Raw genomic sequence first — 18,015 nt, forward strand, 5'->3', positions numbered from 1 at the left:
TTTAAAAAAATAATCAAAAGTCTTAAATACAAGTTAAACAATAGCATATATGATCAAAACTAAAATAAAAAACTATTTTCTTTTTAACCAAAATACTCAGTATTTTAAACTCTATAAATAACATGACAAATCTGCCATAACTTAGATATGGTGTCTAAAATGGAGTAGTACTAATGCAAATGACAAAGACAATAAACAACCCTTTATGCTGCACTGAAAATATGTACACTTTCATTTTTCTTAATGGCATATTATGAATTTTCTACTGGCGTTCTTGAATAAAATAACAAGCATATTTTTCCACCAATTTATTCTCACTTCTCCCTTGCTGTAAGAATCTCTAACAAAAGAAAATTTCTTCTGTGACTACAATAGAGACTTCTAAAATCCCTAAAATAGTCTTTAGAAAAAAATTCCTAATCCATACTATGCACCTTAATAGGCTCATATATTTAAGAACAAAGTCTCTTATGGCTTACACTCAAATTTAACGCATGGCCATAGATCCCAGGGATTGGAGAATCTTATTGGCAGCCAACAGCTCAAAGGATGACAATATTCCTGCATTTGTAACCTCAAGATTTTAAAAGAAAACTATTCACCATAGTCTTGGAAAAGCTCAAAGATAGTTCTATTAAAAAAAAATACACAAATAGATACAGGGAGACAAATAAGAAAATAGATTGTGTTACAGTTTTGTAAACTTGTTTCATTTCAAAATGTATTTTTTAGGAGATTTCCTATACAAATAAAACTAAACACTTGTTCCCTTTTCTTCAAAAAAGTATTTACAGTACATAGAACTACAAGCAAAAAGTGTACAACTGCTTATATTTCTGGCCAGTGATACAGATGAACAGGAACACAAAGGTGCTTATTCAATGATCTGAGCATCTTAATTTGCTTGTAAAGTTATAGGTCAACTATGAAAAAATTAGAAAATACCATTAATGAATACCAGTCCTTTTGTAAAACATCACACAAGATACCAAGGTATTTATACATTCTCTGTGGTAAAAACTGTACATATATATTCTGTGCATCTTTAACACTGCAAAATTTATATTACAACTTTTTCATCTCTCAAAATTCTAAGTTAAAAAATGTTTGTTTTTTCTTTTGCCAAAAAAGGTGATATTAATTGACTGATTAGGTTCATGAAACTTTTTATAAAATTCTTTGCTAAGGACTTTTCATCAATTTCTTTTACTGGTATCTTCATAAAGAAATATTCACTGAACTTTAAAGTTTTGAGCAGGTATTTCTACATCTTTGTGGTTAGCATCATGATACACAAAACAATGATGTATACAGTAATAGTCCACAGCAATGTGAAATACAAAACTTTGTTCTCTAACTTTATTTTGGTCTCAGAGTCTGAAGTTCATTGCTTTCATCCAGCCATATTGTCCCTTATTTGATCAACTCGAAGAGCGAGGTGTCTAAAAGAGGGGCGTTGATTTACATTATTGTTCCAGCATTCTGTCATGATCACATAAATCTATAAAAGAGAAAATAAACCAAAATAACAATGAGCACAAAGACCTCCCTTTTAATTGGCAGAAGACATGAATTCAGAACTCCCATTTTATTCTCCCATACAGGTGGACTTCATGGCTATGTCTAGATCCACAGTCATGTGATTTATGATTTATGCTACTTATCTAAGAATCCATCAGTTAAATTTCATAAAGTGACCTGAAGTCCTTGTTTTAAAAGAAAAGACAACTGCATGACTCCTATGAATAAAAAAATTTTTTTGTTACCTCATCCGGGCATCCATCTGGTCTAGGTAACCTTCCATTATTCTTCAAGAGCTCTATCAAATGAAACACAATCATCTGTCCTTGTTTGTCATTGCCAATCATACGCATGAATTCCTGAAACACAAACCCACTTTTAATGAGATTTTTTGGGGTACACTTAATTTGAAGCAGAATTTTCTCAACTTCTTCCAGTGAATTGGAAAAATTCTGCATATGTATGTTACCTTATACATTTGAAACCTTTTAAAAGTAGACTATTTTTAATGATTAAAAACTTCCTTTTCAGTAATAGTTCAGAAAAGACTGTTAAATGTGGAACTTCTATAATGCCATTTCCATAACTGTAATATATTCAACACAAATTCCCTAAGAAGGACCCAAAACAAGTGAACTAAAAACATATTCACATTTTTTTGGTTATTATTGTTTTAACCTGTCCTATTACATTTCAGCTGAAATAAAAACTTGAAGGTAAAAGAGGACATAATAAAAAGAAAGTGCAGAATGAATGTTTAAGCCTAAATGCATACAAAGAAAAAATGTTCATATGTTAAGAATTCATAAAAGTCTGAACTGTAAAACTAGAAAAATATTCAAAACACATCATTAATTGAAATATAAAGAGCTCTTATAAACTGGTAAGAAAAACCATAAATATAATATTGGGCAAAGCACATAGGGAGACAATGCACACACACACATACACTCATTCTGAATACCCAAAGAATATGTATTCAGGCACACTAATAGAAGAAACATAAATTAAAATCAAATAGATGCAACTTCTCTCCTATCATTTGGCAAAACTGCCTAAGAACATAATGGTCAATACTACCAAATGATGAAATGTATATACCCTGTGCACTGCTATTGACAGTATAACCTGGTACAGCTTTTCTAGAATGCATTTGGAAATAATCAAAAACTTTTCAAGGAGTTCATTACCTTTCATCTATCATTATACTTTCATTCTAAGGTGACAATCAGAGATAAATAAATATTTATATATACTTATTCACGATGTTCCTTGAGGTGTTATTTAAAAGACTGAAAAATGGAAAATAATTGTTTAGATATTATATCCTTACTATGAAATGCTATACAGAAGATAGAAGCCATATTTGCAGGAAATATTTATCCACACAGGAAAATATTCATGCTCTAATACTTAACGAAAAAGCAGGATAGCAAGCTGTATAGTGTCATAACCTTTATTTTACAAAAGTAATATTTTAATAAAATTTAACTGCTACATATAAAATGAAAACAAGCCTGGAAGAAAACATACCACAATATTAAAGTAGTTATCACTGAGTAGTTGAATTAGATATGATTTTTTTCATGCTTTTTTATATTAAAAAAATTCCACAATGATTAGGAAAAAAATTACTGTAAAAGGTTTATTTCAACTTTTGCAATCACTCCTACATTGAATGAGTTTATTGGATTCACTGAGGATAATATTAAAAGAATACAGTAGATAGTACTCTACCCGCCCATTTTGAAAATTCAAGTTTATTTAATGAATAAGTTTAGGGTTGTTTTATTGGATGCTGTCTTACAAATAAGCAGTAAGAGGTCCTAAAATGAGCCTTAAGCTTACTATTATTGTTTGGAAAAAGCTTTCCTTATGTCAGAAAAAAAGTTGAAAGTAAATAAAAAACACACTGACCGCTGGTGGACTTTTACTCTTCTCAATGTATGTGAAAAGTTCATACAGAACCACTCCAAAGCTCCAAACATCTGAGGCCACAGAAAACTTGCTCTCTGTCAGTGATTCTGGAGCATACCTGTGATATATAGGAAAAGCATTTAAAAGATGGTTTCTTGATGTGCCAACTCTTGATTCTACCTGCAAACCACTAGATTAAAGGAAAAGCAAAGTGTACAGGAAAGAGTTAACACAGCAGGTTTGAGGTTGCCATCCTCCAAAAGTCCTGCTTGCAGTGTTGACACCTGACTGGTACATGGAGCTTAGATTTCAGGAGGGTTTCCACAATTCTCTAAATGATAACAGTGGCTCACTGTGTCTAAAATGTTTCTGCAAACAATATGGTTTGTGCTGAACACCTGCTTTCCTTCTAGGAGTCTGGAATTTTGGTACATACATGTCCAATCCCAACAAAGGCCTTGGGCACTGAGTTTCTAATGAGCTTACTTGGTAGACAACATTTGATATGTGTTGTTACAATTTACTGCTGGGGAAATTAAGTGTGCCCCAAACGACTTTACTGGGAAAGGACCCTTGGAAGATTGTGCTTGGTTTCCTCTAGCTATGCCCCAGACTCCTTTTCCCTTTGCTGATTTTGCTTTGTATCCTTTCCCTGCAAGGAATCATAGCTATGAATATGACTTAATGATGAGTGCTATGAATCCTCCTAGTGAGATTCAAACCTGAGGGTGGCCTTGGGAACCTCCAACACACAAAAATAACTAAAAACCAAAAAAGGTCATTTCTGTCTCTACAGGAAACACCAGAGTTAACTGCCAAGTATGTTCTAAAAACTAAAAAATAATGCCCTGGTTGGTGTGGCTCAATGGATTGAGTGCTGGGCTTCGAACCAAAGGGTCACCGGTTCGATTCCCAGTCAGGGCACATACCAGGGTTGCGGGCCATGTCCACAGTAGGGGGTGTGCAAGAGGTGAACACACACTGATGTTTCTCTCCTTCTCTTTCTCCCTCCCTTCCCTTCTCTCTAAAAATAAATAAACAAAATCTTTTAAAACAAAAACCCTGAAAAATAAGCTGTTCTTTGCAAGTTAAGCTTTAAATGAATACAGATAGTATTCCAGAAAGAAAAGAAATGGCTTCTAAACTAGAGCAAGACTTGAAGCTATTAACATATAAAAGAAAGAACCTGTTTATCCCAGGAGAATGATTATGTGAGGGAGCCCAGAAAATATTAGAAATCATAGGGAGGAATGGTGCCACTGACTCCTCAAGCATCAACTCTAACCAAGGGAACATTTTTGGCTAATGGACTGTGAATATCTTGGTTACATTGCTAAGTTTATCCTCATTATGGAAGATGCTGACAAGGACCTGTTTAAGACTGATAAGATTAAAATATGAATTACAACATGAAAAAAATGAATTATAAAAATTTAATCTCTTCTTTAAAATGTATTCCCAAGAATCCTTATCTGACTATTCAAGGTCTTAATGATCAAATATTATTGAATTTCTGTAAAACTTGTAGTCCATACCACACAATTAACCATGTAATGCTATGTTAATCTTATATTGTTTTTAAAAGCACTTTACATATTTAGTTATGATATTTTAAATGAATGCTAGCTTTCTCCCACAAATGGAACATAATCTTCCTGAAAACAATGCTACTCCCCTAACCACCGCAAAATACTCTCATCTTTTGGTTTTCATGAAAGCATTCTGTAGCTTCCCCTGCTCATCATCTCCAAGGTTGCTTTTTCTCTCTTTCATTACTTATATAAATACAAATCAAAAAAGAAAAAAATACAGTCCTCCCTATTGAAAATGAGGGAAATGACTCTTCCTCCTCTTTTATGAAAGCATTTATTTACTTTAAAATACTTACCATTGTAAATTCTTTGTCTCTTTCAGATGTAGGTACATTTTTTTAAAGCTTTTGCTTTAAGCAAAAAGTCTCTTGCTAGCGTTGTATTACCTAAATAAATGTCTTTCTCAAGAACCTGGGAACCATCTCTCTGGAAGGTAATCATCAAGGAAGTTAGCACCCCTATCTCCCAGTTTCTGTGAGTGTAGGAACCTAACTTCAGCAGATGCCCCTTCCTAGTCACAAAATTATCTCTTGTCATAAAGACATGAGTTCATTTTCCTTTTGGCAAAGCCAATTAGTTAACACAGATGGTGATTTTAATTACCCAGTGAATTTAGGGGAACTGTGTGCAACAAATGCTGATGTCAAGTCCTCTCACTTGAAAACTACTTATTGTTTATCTTGGGAACATTTATGTAATGAATGGGTTGAATCTGCTTGGCCATAAAAAAGAGTAAGATTTCTTTCTCTCTTTGCAATCTATAAGTAGATTTCTTTTAATGCACATTAATTTCTGGATTAATGCTCATTCAGTAATAAAACAGATGTCTTTCTCTTCTATCTTTTTGATGAGGTTATGGGTTGAGAGATTTAGTTGTAAATTACCCTTCCCCAACACGTTCCCTTTTATCCTCCATCCTCTAAGCCTAGCTTTCCCCAACACTGGCAACAGATCTCTTCCTCTCCGTCAAAAGCTTTCCTTTAGGTAGTATCATCCACCTAAATCCTGAAGTCTCCTAAATTTATAACATCTTTGACCTTTCTTTTGTACTCCAGACTTACTGAATATTTACATATTAATGTTCTATAGGCAAACAGAATTCCATCCCCACCTTTCCAAAAGCTACTGACTATTTTACTTTCGCGATACAAAGAATTGCATCACAATCTGTGTAACTGTCCCAGCTTGAAATCTTGTCAATTATTTTGACTTGTTTTTCATTCCAAAGTCTAATGAGCCACCAAGTCCCTCTAAAGCATGTCTTAGAAAGATCTCAAATCAGTCTCCTATGTTGATATCACTAGAAGGATATTAGGTGAGATCCTGTACTCAACTAGTACGGAGGTCTTCAAACCCAATGAAGAGCAATCCCAGGGACAGAGGATTTTCCAAGGGGACCTATTAGCGAGAACAGGATAACGGTCCTCCATGAGTACAAAACGCTGCTTCAACAATTTTAAAAAATATTTCAACAGAAGCATTTTTCCCTCATTTCTTCTTACTACCAACCCCTAGGACATGATGGATTGTGCTACTAGCTTAAAAGCACTTTTGAACAACAAAAGCAATATAGATGATACGTTCTTTTAAGTGAAATTATAATTTTTATAAAGATCTGATGCCTAAATCCTATGGATAAAAATTACAACTGATTTCTTTCAGACCAGAGTTAGTGTTCACTATTCAGTAAGTTGGCTATTTTATTAACTCATATTCTGAAATATTTATATAAAATGTAGTGAACCTCACTTCATTTTATAAAACACTTAATGTTTTTACTTGTTAATATAAAACTATATGTCAATTGCCAATCTGGTTAGTTTTTAGCAGCTTACAGCAGCCATCTTTTTCATAAAACACATAGGAAAATTTTGGTCATGATGAAAATGATGTTATTTATGATTTTTATTCAAGCTTATTTAATGATTCCCCAAAATCAAAAGCAGCATTTGATACATATCTCCCCAACACATTTACTGAAGGAATATACCTTACTTCATAAATTACAGTCTTAGCTACATTTTATTCTGTATTATTTATTGTAAATTAAATGAGACATTATGTCTTATTTTCACCACTTAATATGAACTTAATGATACTAGATATAGTACATCATTTTAAGCTTACCTTGACTGTCTTAGTGATTTAGTTTTCCAGCTACGCAAGGAGAAATACAGGGCCCAAAGTTTACATAATTTGAGTGGTTTTCATTATGACAAAAGATACAAAATTAGGTATAAAAGTGAATATTTAAAACTAGAAAAGAAGAAATCTTGGAAGGAAGGAGCTCTGGGAAATATGCTTTGTTAGCTTCATTATAAACATGCCTCTGCACATGTGTTCTGCAATTTATTCTGGTTTTTTTAAAAATAATATTTCAGCCCTGGCTGGTGTAGCTCAGTGGATTGAGCTCGGGCTGCGAACCAGTGTCGCAGGTTCGATTCCCAGTCAGGGCACATGCCTGGGTTGGAGGCCACGGCCCCCAGCAACCGCACATTGATGTTTCTCTCTCTCTCTCTTTCTCCCTCCCTTTCCTTCCTAAAAATAAATAAATAAAATCTTTAAAAAAATAATATTTCATAATATTACTATAAGTGCTTAAGTTGAAAATTGAAGTCAGATTTTTCTGTTGGAAGTTAAGTGTAATCTGTTTATGAGGTCAGGCATTGCCAAATGGGTAATATAAAAAATATTCTTCATAAACTGACTCAACCTTTGAGGCAGCACAAAGACTTGTCATATTTAAATAATATATTTAAATGTGATACAAAGTGTTATTAAAAAGCGCTACATTGCCCTGGCTGGTGTAGCTCAGTGGATTGAGCGCCAGCCTGCTAACCAAAGGGTCACTGGTTCAATTCCCAGTCAGAGCACATGTCTGAGTTGCCTGCTAGGGCCTCAGTAGGGAGTGTGCGAGAGGCAACCACACATTGATGCTTCTTTCTCTCTCTCTTTTTCCTTCCCTTCCTACCTAAAAAAAAATATAAAAAAAATGCTATATTGAAATTTAAAATATTCTGTTTTTGCAACCTTTTCTGAATGTATCATTTTAAACAAGATGCCTCTAAATGAGAGTAACACCACAATTTAAATTAATTTGAAAAACTATTTTGGTATACTGCTTCTCAGAGATGGAGAAAATGAATGACTCTCATGACTGGGTCATTAGAAAAGCAAGTGGCTTTAATTATTTGCTTTAAGAACAATGAAAATAGATCTAATCATATTGCCCGCTAATAGATAAGTTTTAATGGAAGATTACTATATACATTTTTACTACATATCTCAGGAGTCATAGAAATAAATGATACTATTATAACAAACAGTATCCTACCTTCCATTCCTACCTATTTACACAAAGTAGTTTTCTCAGTGTTTATATGTATGAAGATGCAAAAATAAAGAATTTATGCTGAATTGGTCCCAATATAGAAATAAAAAGTATTCATCAAGAATATATGAACTCATCAAAGGGGAAACTCCATTTATCTCATTAAGAAAGTCTCCAACAAAAATTTTTAAACAATTATCCAAATGTGTAATTTATTTACACTGCTTTACAAAATTATATCCTAATAACTTCAATGATGACTCAATCCAGAATAAAAATGTAAAAACTTATGAGTTTTGTGGTCAGAGGAAATTTAAAAATTAATTACAATTTATATACATATTTTGGTTATAAATGAGATAGGTAATCGAAGGATTTTCCAAGTATAAATATAATACATTATGCAAACTTCGGGGTGAGAAGGAAAGTAGAAATATAATTTGAATATAATTTTGAAGAGAAAAAAGACCAGGCTGGTGTGGCTCAGTGGACTGAGTGTTAGCCTGCGAACCAAAGGATCACTGGTTCGATTCCCAGTTGAGGCACATGCCTGGTTTGTGGGCCAGGTCCCCAGTGGTGGCTGCACAAGAGGCAACCACATATTGATGTTTCTCTTCCTCTCTTTCTCCCTCCCCTGTCATTAAAAATAAATAAATGAAATCTTTTAAGGGAGAAGAGAAACAGAATGATATAAAATTTTTATCAAAAATAAAATGTCTGTTCCTATACCAAATTTAACTGGGTGACAATAGGTATCAAATTGCTGTATTTAGATTTCATTGGATACAATACTTTAGAAAACATATTATTTACAACTATTTAAATTTATGAAGAACAACTTCAGCTATCAATTTGAAAATGTGTGAGACAATACACAGTTTTTATAATTTTCAGTGGATATATACACAAAAGGGTTTAAAAACTAATGGCCTAGATTCCTGCAAAAGTTGCCTAGTTAGCCTCTCCCTGCTGTTAGACTCTCCTTAATGCAACACACCCTCTACACCAGCAGTTCTCAAACATTAGTTAAAGACCCCCTAAATGCTCTTAAAAATTATTGAAGTTCCCAAAAAAGTTTTTGTTTGTGAGGGTTATTTCTATCAATATTTACCATGTTATACAGTAAAACTAAGGAAACGTTAAAGTACTTATTAATTCACTGAAAATAACAATAAATCCAGTACATGTTAACAAATAAATTTTATGAAAAATAACTATTTTGCAAACTAGAATAGTTTTGTGAGAAGAGTAGCACTGTTTTACATTTAAGTTTCTTCAATGTTTGGTTTAATAGGAGACCATAAAATTATAGCCTATGAAAAATTCCACTATCTAATCATGGAAAAAATTGAAGTAAAAAAGGCAAATAACATCTTAGTATTATTATGAAAATAACTTCTGATAACACGGACTCCCTGAGAGAGTATCAGAGGTCCTGACACTTTGAGAACTGCTGTTCTCCACCAAAAGTAGAAGAGGAGAACAAAAAAGATTTAGATTTACATTCCTAAATTCTGAGTCCCACCACACTATGCTCCTGGAGAACGCCTCTAATATCTCACCTACACACTTTCTATTAAATAAAGTCTGAACTAATTAACACAATATACAGAGATCAATACCATTCTAGTCCCAATTACTCCTTGTTCATTCTGTAATTATGTCCTCACTTGCAAGCCCCTGACCCTCTTGTTCTTGTTCTTCTTATGGAATGCCCTTCCTCTGATCTACCAGTAAAATTTTTTTTAAAAAATTAACTACTACTTTACTTCTTTTCTTTTCACTTAAATATAGTTGACATATAACATGGGTTTCAAGTGTACAACATAGTTATTCAACATTTACATACCTTACGAGGAAATCACTGTGATAAATCTAGTTAACCATCTGTCACTATACAAAGTCACTGTAATACTTCTGACTATATTTCTTATGCTGCACATTACATCCCAGTGACTGACTTATTTTATAACTGGAAGTTTGTACGGCCTATTCCCTTCCACCTTTTTCACCCATCTCCCTAGAAACACCCAACACTTCTAAGGTATCATGCTAAGTGAAGTAAGTCAGACAGAGAAGGACCAATACCCTATGATTTCACTTGGTATATGTAATATAAAAAACCTTGACCTTGAGAAAGCTATTTCCCCTATCTACAATTCAGGTCCCTTATGATTAAAATGAGATAATAATACATATTTTCCAAAGGTGGTTGTAAGGATTAAATGAGATAATCCATTAAATGCATTTAAACCTAATGCAACCATATGATAAATTTTTGCTATTGACAGACTATTAATAATAGTAAAAATAAAGTTTGAAGTTTGTGCTCTAAAATTTCATTTTATATTGTACTAAAATATACTCACCAGAATATGGGACTTTCACCAGGTTCTTTCACTTTGTAGTATTCTTTGTCTTGTGGCAAGACTTTGGTTAATCCAAAATCTCCAATTTTAACTCTGTTTTCATTCTCCACCAATATGTTCCTTGTTGCCAGATCCCTGTGGATATACCTTTTTGTACCAAGATACTCCATACCCTATGGATAAAATATCATTCTTCTTTAGCTGGTTTTGTAAACATAAATAATTTAAATGGTCTTGCCTATATATATATATACCCTTAATTATCTAAGAAAAACTGGAGAATTTCTTAACAATTAGTTCAACATGCTCTCCTCATCTACAACAAATAGCCAGAATATTAGGTACCTTGCATATTTGAAATGTGTACTGCAGAAGTTTTTTATGATCTATCCGTTCTTTATGCTTCTGGAGATAGTCACGTAAACTTCCATATGGTAAATATTCCATAATTAATCTTAAATTACGCCGGCCTTTTAAAATACAAATGAGAACATAATTTTACTTTGTCATATTTTACTGATAAAATATTTAAAAACAACCATACATAAATGACTTAAAGATATATAAAACCTGAGTCTAAGATGACAAAATTTTATTACAAATTATAGGTGATAAAATAAAGAACACAGGCTTTTGAATCAAAAAGTTTTAAAAAGCTTCAAAAATAGTTATATTTTGATCTTCTGTAATCCTTTATGCAAACCAAAATAAGCTGAGAAAACTTTTCTCATCTTGTATTAAACAAAAAGCATCTAGTTTTTAAAATATTTTTAAAGAAAATGTGATCAAAGGCAATTTCTTTCTTTAAAAATGATATTCACTTGATAAGCTTAAGAAAGAGTGATAACCACTATCCTCAGTGAAGAGAATGATTAACCAACTAGTCAAAGATCTCCTGTAGTTACAGTGCACCATCACCAAGCAGCACCTCTAGTCTTCTCTCTGGTCACTAGTATATTATAAGTCCAGATCTTAAGACAGTATATGTTTTAATTACTCAGGATGCCAATGACATATCTTGAGTTCAAAATAGGTTTCAGTGGGCAACATACCAGCACTGTAGCACACTCCCTTGTACTTTACAATGTTGTCATGTTGCAGGGATTTAAGGATTTCAATTTCCCTTTCAAAGTCCCTGAGGTGCTCTTCAGTACTGTGCTGAAGCTTCTTCACAGCCACCACCTCCCCAGTGTTGTCCTGTAGAGGGTCATACCGGCACATCTCCACACTCCCAAAATTACCCTAAACAACGCAGCATGTAAGGATAGAAATCTCAAGTTTTTTACACAAATACTAACAAATTCTATGGTAATTACATAAGCAATTCCAACAACTAAAACTAACAGACATCTCTAAGCTTACATTAGGCAACTTTCAGAATAAAAAAAGGAAATAGTGTTTCAGCAGGTGGGTAGTAAACCTACATACTTAATTTCTTCAAAAAGAATTATAAACAACTTCAAGAAAGCATTTAAACATAAATTATGAATATTATCCCTGGCAAGGGACATGCCAGGGAATTCCTAAATTTCTATTACTAACTTCCAGAAAGAACTTTGCTTCTTCCCAATATACCCTTTGATATTTGCTGTCAGTGCACTGGATGGAGTAAGGGTCTATTATGACTGAATGTGTATGTCCCCCTATAATTCATCATAGAGCCTTAACCCCCAATATGAGTGTATGGCCTGTGAAGAAATGATAAGGGATGAATGAGGTCATAAGGGAGAGGTCTTACTCTCACAGGGCTGGTGTCTTTATAAGAGGAAGGGACACCAGAGCTCTCTGTCATATGAGGGCACAAGAAGAGAGACATACCAGCAACCAAATCCTGCCAGAACCTTGATGTTGGACTTTCTAGCCTCCAGAACTATCAGAAATAAATATCTGATATTTAAGGCACCAAGGTTATGGTATTTTGTTATGGCAGCCTGAGCAGACTAATACCAAGTCTGATTTGCTCAAAAAAGTAAATTTTTAACCTATGGGGATTTTTTTTGGCAAGTTGTTAAAGATAAGTTGATATATAACATTAAAAATTAACTTTAGGGCATTAATCTAATTAGCATATTTTGGATACTATTGCCTTCTTAAAGAATAAAACAACACAGCCCTTGCGCTATAAGATTCTAAGTGATTATATTTTCAGTTATATATTTGAAGTCAATTAAAAAAAACTTAGACCATATATAACCTCAAAGTTAAATCTCTAATTACAGAGGCCACATAGCAAGGGGCGAGATGTCCCTTATGAGATTAGGTTATAAAATGGCCATGGTTTCCACTGCAGGTGTTTGCTCTCAGCTGCCATGCTGTGAGGCAATCCTACAGAGAGGCCCATGTACTGAGCTTAAAGCAGACATTCTGAAGCCTGGCAACAGCCACATGAGTGAGCTTGAGAATGGATCTTCCCCTTGTCAAGCCTTCAGCTGAGACTGCCAGATCTGGCTGACGTCCACTAAGTTGACACCAGCATCATGACTCACCTAAGCTAGCTGATAATAAAAGCTGTTTTCAGCTGTTAGGTTCTAGGGTAACTTGTTACACAACAATAGACTTCTTCTTCTTTTTTTTTTTTTGCCATTGCTACATCACTTGAAACATTCTTGAGAATGTTTACAAATACAGAACAGCAGCAAAGTATTAAATAGCTAAATCAACGCCCAATATAATTCCCAGTGTTTAACTCTGGTAAAGAGGGATCAGAACATTTATGTTAGAAACAAGGCCTAAGAGAAGCCTTCATAATATGTTTGTACCAAAATCCAGCTCATAAGGTCACATGGTACAGAACCCTATACTAGCAAACTTAGGAAAAAAAAGAGCTTACCACTATGATTGGACCTGCTAAGAACTGAGCTTTTACTTGTCTTAAATATGTAGACTAAGCATGACTATGTCACCTTTTAGCAGAAAGAAACTGTCTGCTAGTGAACACAGTCAACAAGTAGACTCTGATGACAGTCCTTTTCCCTGAGATGACTACAAAAGGAAGTGAGTAGAAAGGCTTAATTCAATTATTCCTTTCTCTATTTTGTAAATAAAATGCCCTCTACCAAGAAAGAGTTCCATGGTCAAATCAACCAGGGAAATACTGACTAATTTATCAACCTCTTGAAGATACTCAATGCACATTACACATTAAAGGGTCTGAGAAGTCCTCAGAACTCCTGACAACTACATCTTTGTTCTACAAATACTCCTTACTTAAAAATTTGTGAAATATGAACTTCAGAGAATCTCTAAAGATTTTTTTTTCTAAATAAAATGTTCTATGATTATACTATATTTTAAAACTTCTGTCACCTTACCTTGCCAAGCTGCTGCAGAAATTTCAAGTGTCTCTCTTCAAACTGAGTAGGGTCTCGGTCTTCAAAAGCACCAGAAAACCCTAGGGCACCTATCCTCATATTTGGTAACATGTCATTCTCTGTTAATAGTTCATAATCTGCCAAAATAAAGTATATTAGCACCAGAAGCTGGGAAATACATTCTCTGGGTTAAAATGATGTGTATTCAAGCTGACCAAAATAATTATGAGTTAGAAATACTAAATATAAACTAATATAGGGTAACTCTAATAGTTTAGATTATATTAATGGGAGCCTTTAATTATTACCCATAATCTGACAGGCTTTCAAGAAAGATTTTTACAAAGGATAAATGACTACAAGATAGGGAGTTTTAATATTTATAAAGTAAGAATATATCCTGACATTTCCTGTGAAAATAGTGACTGGTATTGAAACAGGAAATACCTGTGGGTCAGACACATACATATTTAAAGCAGAGGACAAACAAAAACAAATCTACTTATGTTTAGAAAATATATTATAAAACATATAAATACTGGTTTAAAAAAAGGAATTGTTTTTAAAAACTCAAATAAGACAAATATACTTTTGTCTTATCACTACTCATCACTACTCATCAAGTACACTACTCATCAAGTGGAAGACTAATACTGGGTAACTGAAGGAGAAAAAGCTTTTAAAAGTGGAAAGACTGATCAATCACAGAGACTAGAAAATGTGTAAAGTAGGAAAAGTCATACAACCATAAGAAGTTAAGAAGTGGTAAAGACATTAAAGAACTTACTGGAAGGGATTATAAAATTACTAAAGATCTGTTAAATACAATAAAAATAGAAAGATACCTGGAGAATCAGTAAGGCTGTTCCATCAATACATACCAGGAGTAAACAAACTGTTTAGATCTCGTATGATGGCTCTGAAGGAAGGTCTAAAATCTGGTTCATAATCCATACAATTATTAATAAGATTTGCTAACTCTGTCCATTTTGGTGCAGGAAGCTGGTGTCTATCTTCATAAAACTGTAGCTTCTATAATTAAAGAACCATACATTGAGAATAAATTGCAGAATGCCTTATCAACCTTTTTAACATCAGATGGGCTAAAAACATATAAAATCATGTGAAACATCAAGGATCACAGAATTAATCCAATTTCAGTCTATAAAAACTTACTCTCTGAGAATCCAAAGCATTCAGAGGCTTATCTCCTCCACTGCAGATTTCCCACAAAGTGGTACCAAAACTCCACTTGTCTGTTGCCAAGTTTAAACTTTTAGGATTTTCAATGCATTCAGGCGGTACCCACGGTATTCTCTCCTGAAGAACTTTTAAATGATCAGAACATTGTAGGGTTAAGTAGAGCTCACAAGTAATTCTTTAATATGCAAATACTTTTTAAAGTGATTTGAATAATCATCTATTTCAATATCTGCTTTAATAATGACAAAACTGAAATCCATAAAGATGGTAATTTGCCCAAAGTCACACAATTTCCTAATGGAACTAAGAGAATTAGAATCCTGGATCAACTACATTCTTTCTATTAAATCATAGTGGTTCTTTACCCCTTCCTATTAATAATGCATTCAAAAAATTTTTTTTCACCATGGCTGGTGTGGCTCAGTGGATTGAGTGTCAGCCTCTGAACCAAAGGGTTGCCGGTTTGATTCCCAATCAGGGCACATGCCTGGGTTGTAGGCCAGGTCCCCAGTAGGTGGCATGCAAGAGGCAACCACACAGTGATGTTTCGCTCCCTCTCTCTCTCCCTCCCTTCCCTTCTCTAAAAATAAATAAAACCTTAAAAAGATTTTTCCCATAAAATTTGTCCTAAAATTGCCTCTTGATATTTTTTTTTGTATTTCTTTATAATAGGTAAGTAGCAAAGGTACATTCTACTATATTTTAATGATTCAATAGCAGTGGTAGCTCTAATTTGTGGATGAAAAAGTAAAAACCAACAGGCAGATGGGTGAGTAAATTATACCAACATATTCTGGGAACAGAATCAGTTATGTGTAGGTTCTGCTCAAATCATTGAATTTCTCCAGTAAAGTTTCTGTGGTCTTTGACCTCATCAAAAAATGGTATTCAAGAAAAGAGGGAGCACTTTAACTCCACCTTCTTGTATCCAGGCATAGATAAATAACGTAAGTATGTGGATGGATAGAAAAGAATGAAGGATGATCTGTTGCATCTTTTGGTATATTCAAAGAGTACATACATGTGCCTTTCTCCTTCATCATATGAATATGTTTTTCTCTTTCTTCACTTCTCATTCCAAAAGGTAAAATTTCACTGAGAACCAAATCTAAGATTCTATAACACTTCCTGTCTTATAATCTGTCTTCACTGTCAGGTAAGCCATCAAGTTTAAGTACATGCATCAAACATGCTTAAATATGCTGCATGCTCAAATATGCATCAATGCACAAAAATCAGTCAATTTTTATTCTAAATTAGAACATTCAATTAGAGAAATTAGCTAAGATAATGAAATATAATTATATTATTTGGACCAAAATAACTTTTCTCAACTATTCGACTGAAATTGTTCATTTTAACTAAATGTGTTAAACAGAAGGGTTAAGAAACACAAAAGAAAGGTTTGCTTGTCTTATTCTTTAAAAAGTCAGAATTAGCTGAGTAATTAAACTAAAGTCTCAAACTAGGTAAACATATCTCCTCAAATTTTTATTTAGTGACTAAGGAAAGAAAAATTTAGCAAATTTACTTGTGGTTCAAAGAATATTAGAAAATTTCATTTTAAAAATGGATAAAATCTGACCCTCCATATACAATTAGGGATCAAAACTATTTTTAAAAATTATGGATAAAATGATAAATAAAATAAAAGTCATTTGACAAATGTATGAGAAATATACATGCAAAGCACATCCCGATATTTAGAAGAATGCAGTAGATGACAAAGAAAGGACCCATGAATACTACAGAGACAGAGTGTAAAACTGGCTAACTCCGCAAAAAAAGTCAATTAAGCTACACTGTACAAACATCCAAATAAACTCCAGTTCAATAGGCATAACAAGTAAACAAAGAACATCAAATAAACAGAAAAACATTTAGTTGAATATTCTGTCTGTGGGTAGGAAAGAACTATTAAAGCCTAAAAGCAATGGAAGAAATTATAAAGAAAATTATCAACAAATTTTCGTACTTAAACAATCTTAATGTTAAGAAATTAAAAAGTGAATCAGAATTGTAAAGAATTTGATAAAAAATGAGAAAGGTTACTATTATTCCATGAAGAATATAGGAGGATCAATAAAAAGTTTACTAAGACTGGCAGAGAAAACCAGACAAAACATGTGAAGAAACAGTGAAGGGTGAATTCAAGCACACAATAAGTTTACGAAAAACTCTTCAATGTCATGAGTAATCACAGAACAGGAAAGCAAACGAATGAGATGTTATTTTCATCTATTAAATGAGGAGTTCTCCAGAGTGCTAGAAAGCCCTCTGAGGACAATTAAATACCAGTTTTTCAGAGAGCTCCCTGATGACTCATATCAAGGGCCTTAAAAATATTCCCATCCCTTGACCCAGTAATTGTACTGTAGGTATCTAAGGAAATATTCAGAAATATAGCCAAGATTTTTGCATATTATCATAGTCTTCAAAAAATAAGTAAAATAGAAAATAAATATAAAGATAAAATCTGCCCTTCCATATAGAATTGGGGATTAAAACTGTTTAAAAAAATTATCTTACAGTCCTGTGGACCCTGAGAAAGAAAATGCCTACCAAGAAGGGCTCCTGGTGGCTAACTGAGCTCAAATTTGAAAAACAAACAAACAAAAAAAACCACCAACAAAAAACAGAGCCTAGCAGACATTTCTACACAGGGGTAGCCTCTCATACAAACTGTACTTTAAGGAGAAGCCTGCACTGAACTACTTGCCTCTGCACTGAACTGCATGCCTGCACTGTGATTCTACCATCTGAGTCAGCCC

General features: G+C 33.4%; 1 protein-coding gene across 2 annotated transcripts in view; it reads right to left on the reverse strand.

Annotated features, from left to right (window-relative positions):
• Nucleotides 1-1,332: 1,332 nt before the first annotated feature.
• The window catches only part of JAK2 (Janus kinase 2), a 92,856-nt gene continuing 76,173 nt past the window's right edge, over nucleotides 1,333-18,015 (reverse strand). The window contains exons 17-25 of one of the 2 annotated variants that reach the window (XM_045840521.1): nucleotides 15,218-15,369; nucleotides 14,923-15,073; nucleotides 14,042-14,178; nucleotides 11,783-11,972; nucleotides 11,076-11,200; nucleotides 10,731-10,903; nucleotides 3,439-3,556; nucleotides 1,767-1,880; nucleotides 1,333-1,501 (exon numbers count right to left, since the gene is read on the reverse strand). In XM_045840521.1, coding sequence (XP_045696477.1) covers nucleotides 1,394-1,501; nucleotides 1,767-1,880; nucleotides 3,439-3,556; nucleotides 10,731-10,903; nucleotides 11,076-11,200; nucleotides 11,783-11,972; nucleotides 14,042-14,178; nucleotides 14,923-15,073; nucleotides 15,218-15,369 — 1,268 coding nt within the window. In that variant the 3' untranslated portion in view covers nucleotides 1,333-1,393. Of the gene's footprint in view, nucleotides 1,502-1,766; nucleotides 1,881-3,438; nucleotides 3,557-6,308; nucleotides 6,429-10,730; nucleotides 10,904-11,075; nucleotides 11,201-11,782; nucleotides 11,973-14,041; nucleotides 14,179-14,922; nucleotides 15,074-15,217; nucleotides 15,370-18,015 lie in introns of those variants that run through there. The other variant, XM_045840522.1, reaches the window with a different exon arrangement.

This window comes from Phyllostomus hastatus, unplaced genomic scaffold, assembly GCF_019186645.2.
Source record: "Phyllostomus hastatus isolate PE091 unplaced genomic scaffold, TTU_PhHast_1.1 phas_contig_34, whole genome shotgun sequence".
In the NCBI taxonomy this organism is placed as follows: domain Eukaryota; kingdom Metazoa; phylum Chordata; class Mammalia; order Chiroptera; family Phyllostomidae; genus Phyllostomus; species Phyllostomus hastatus.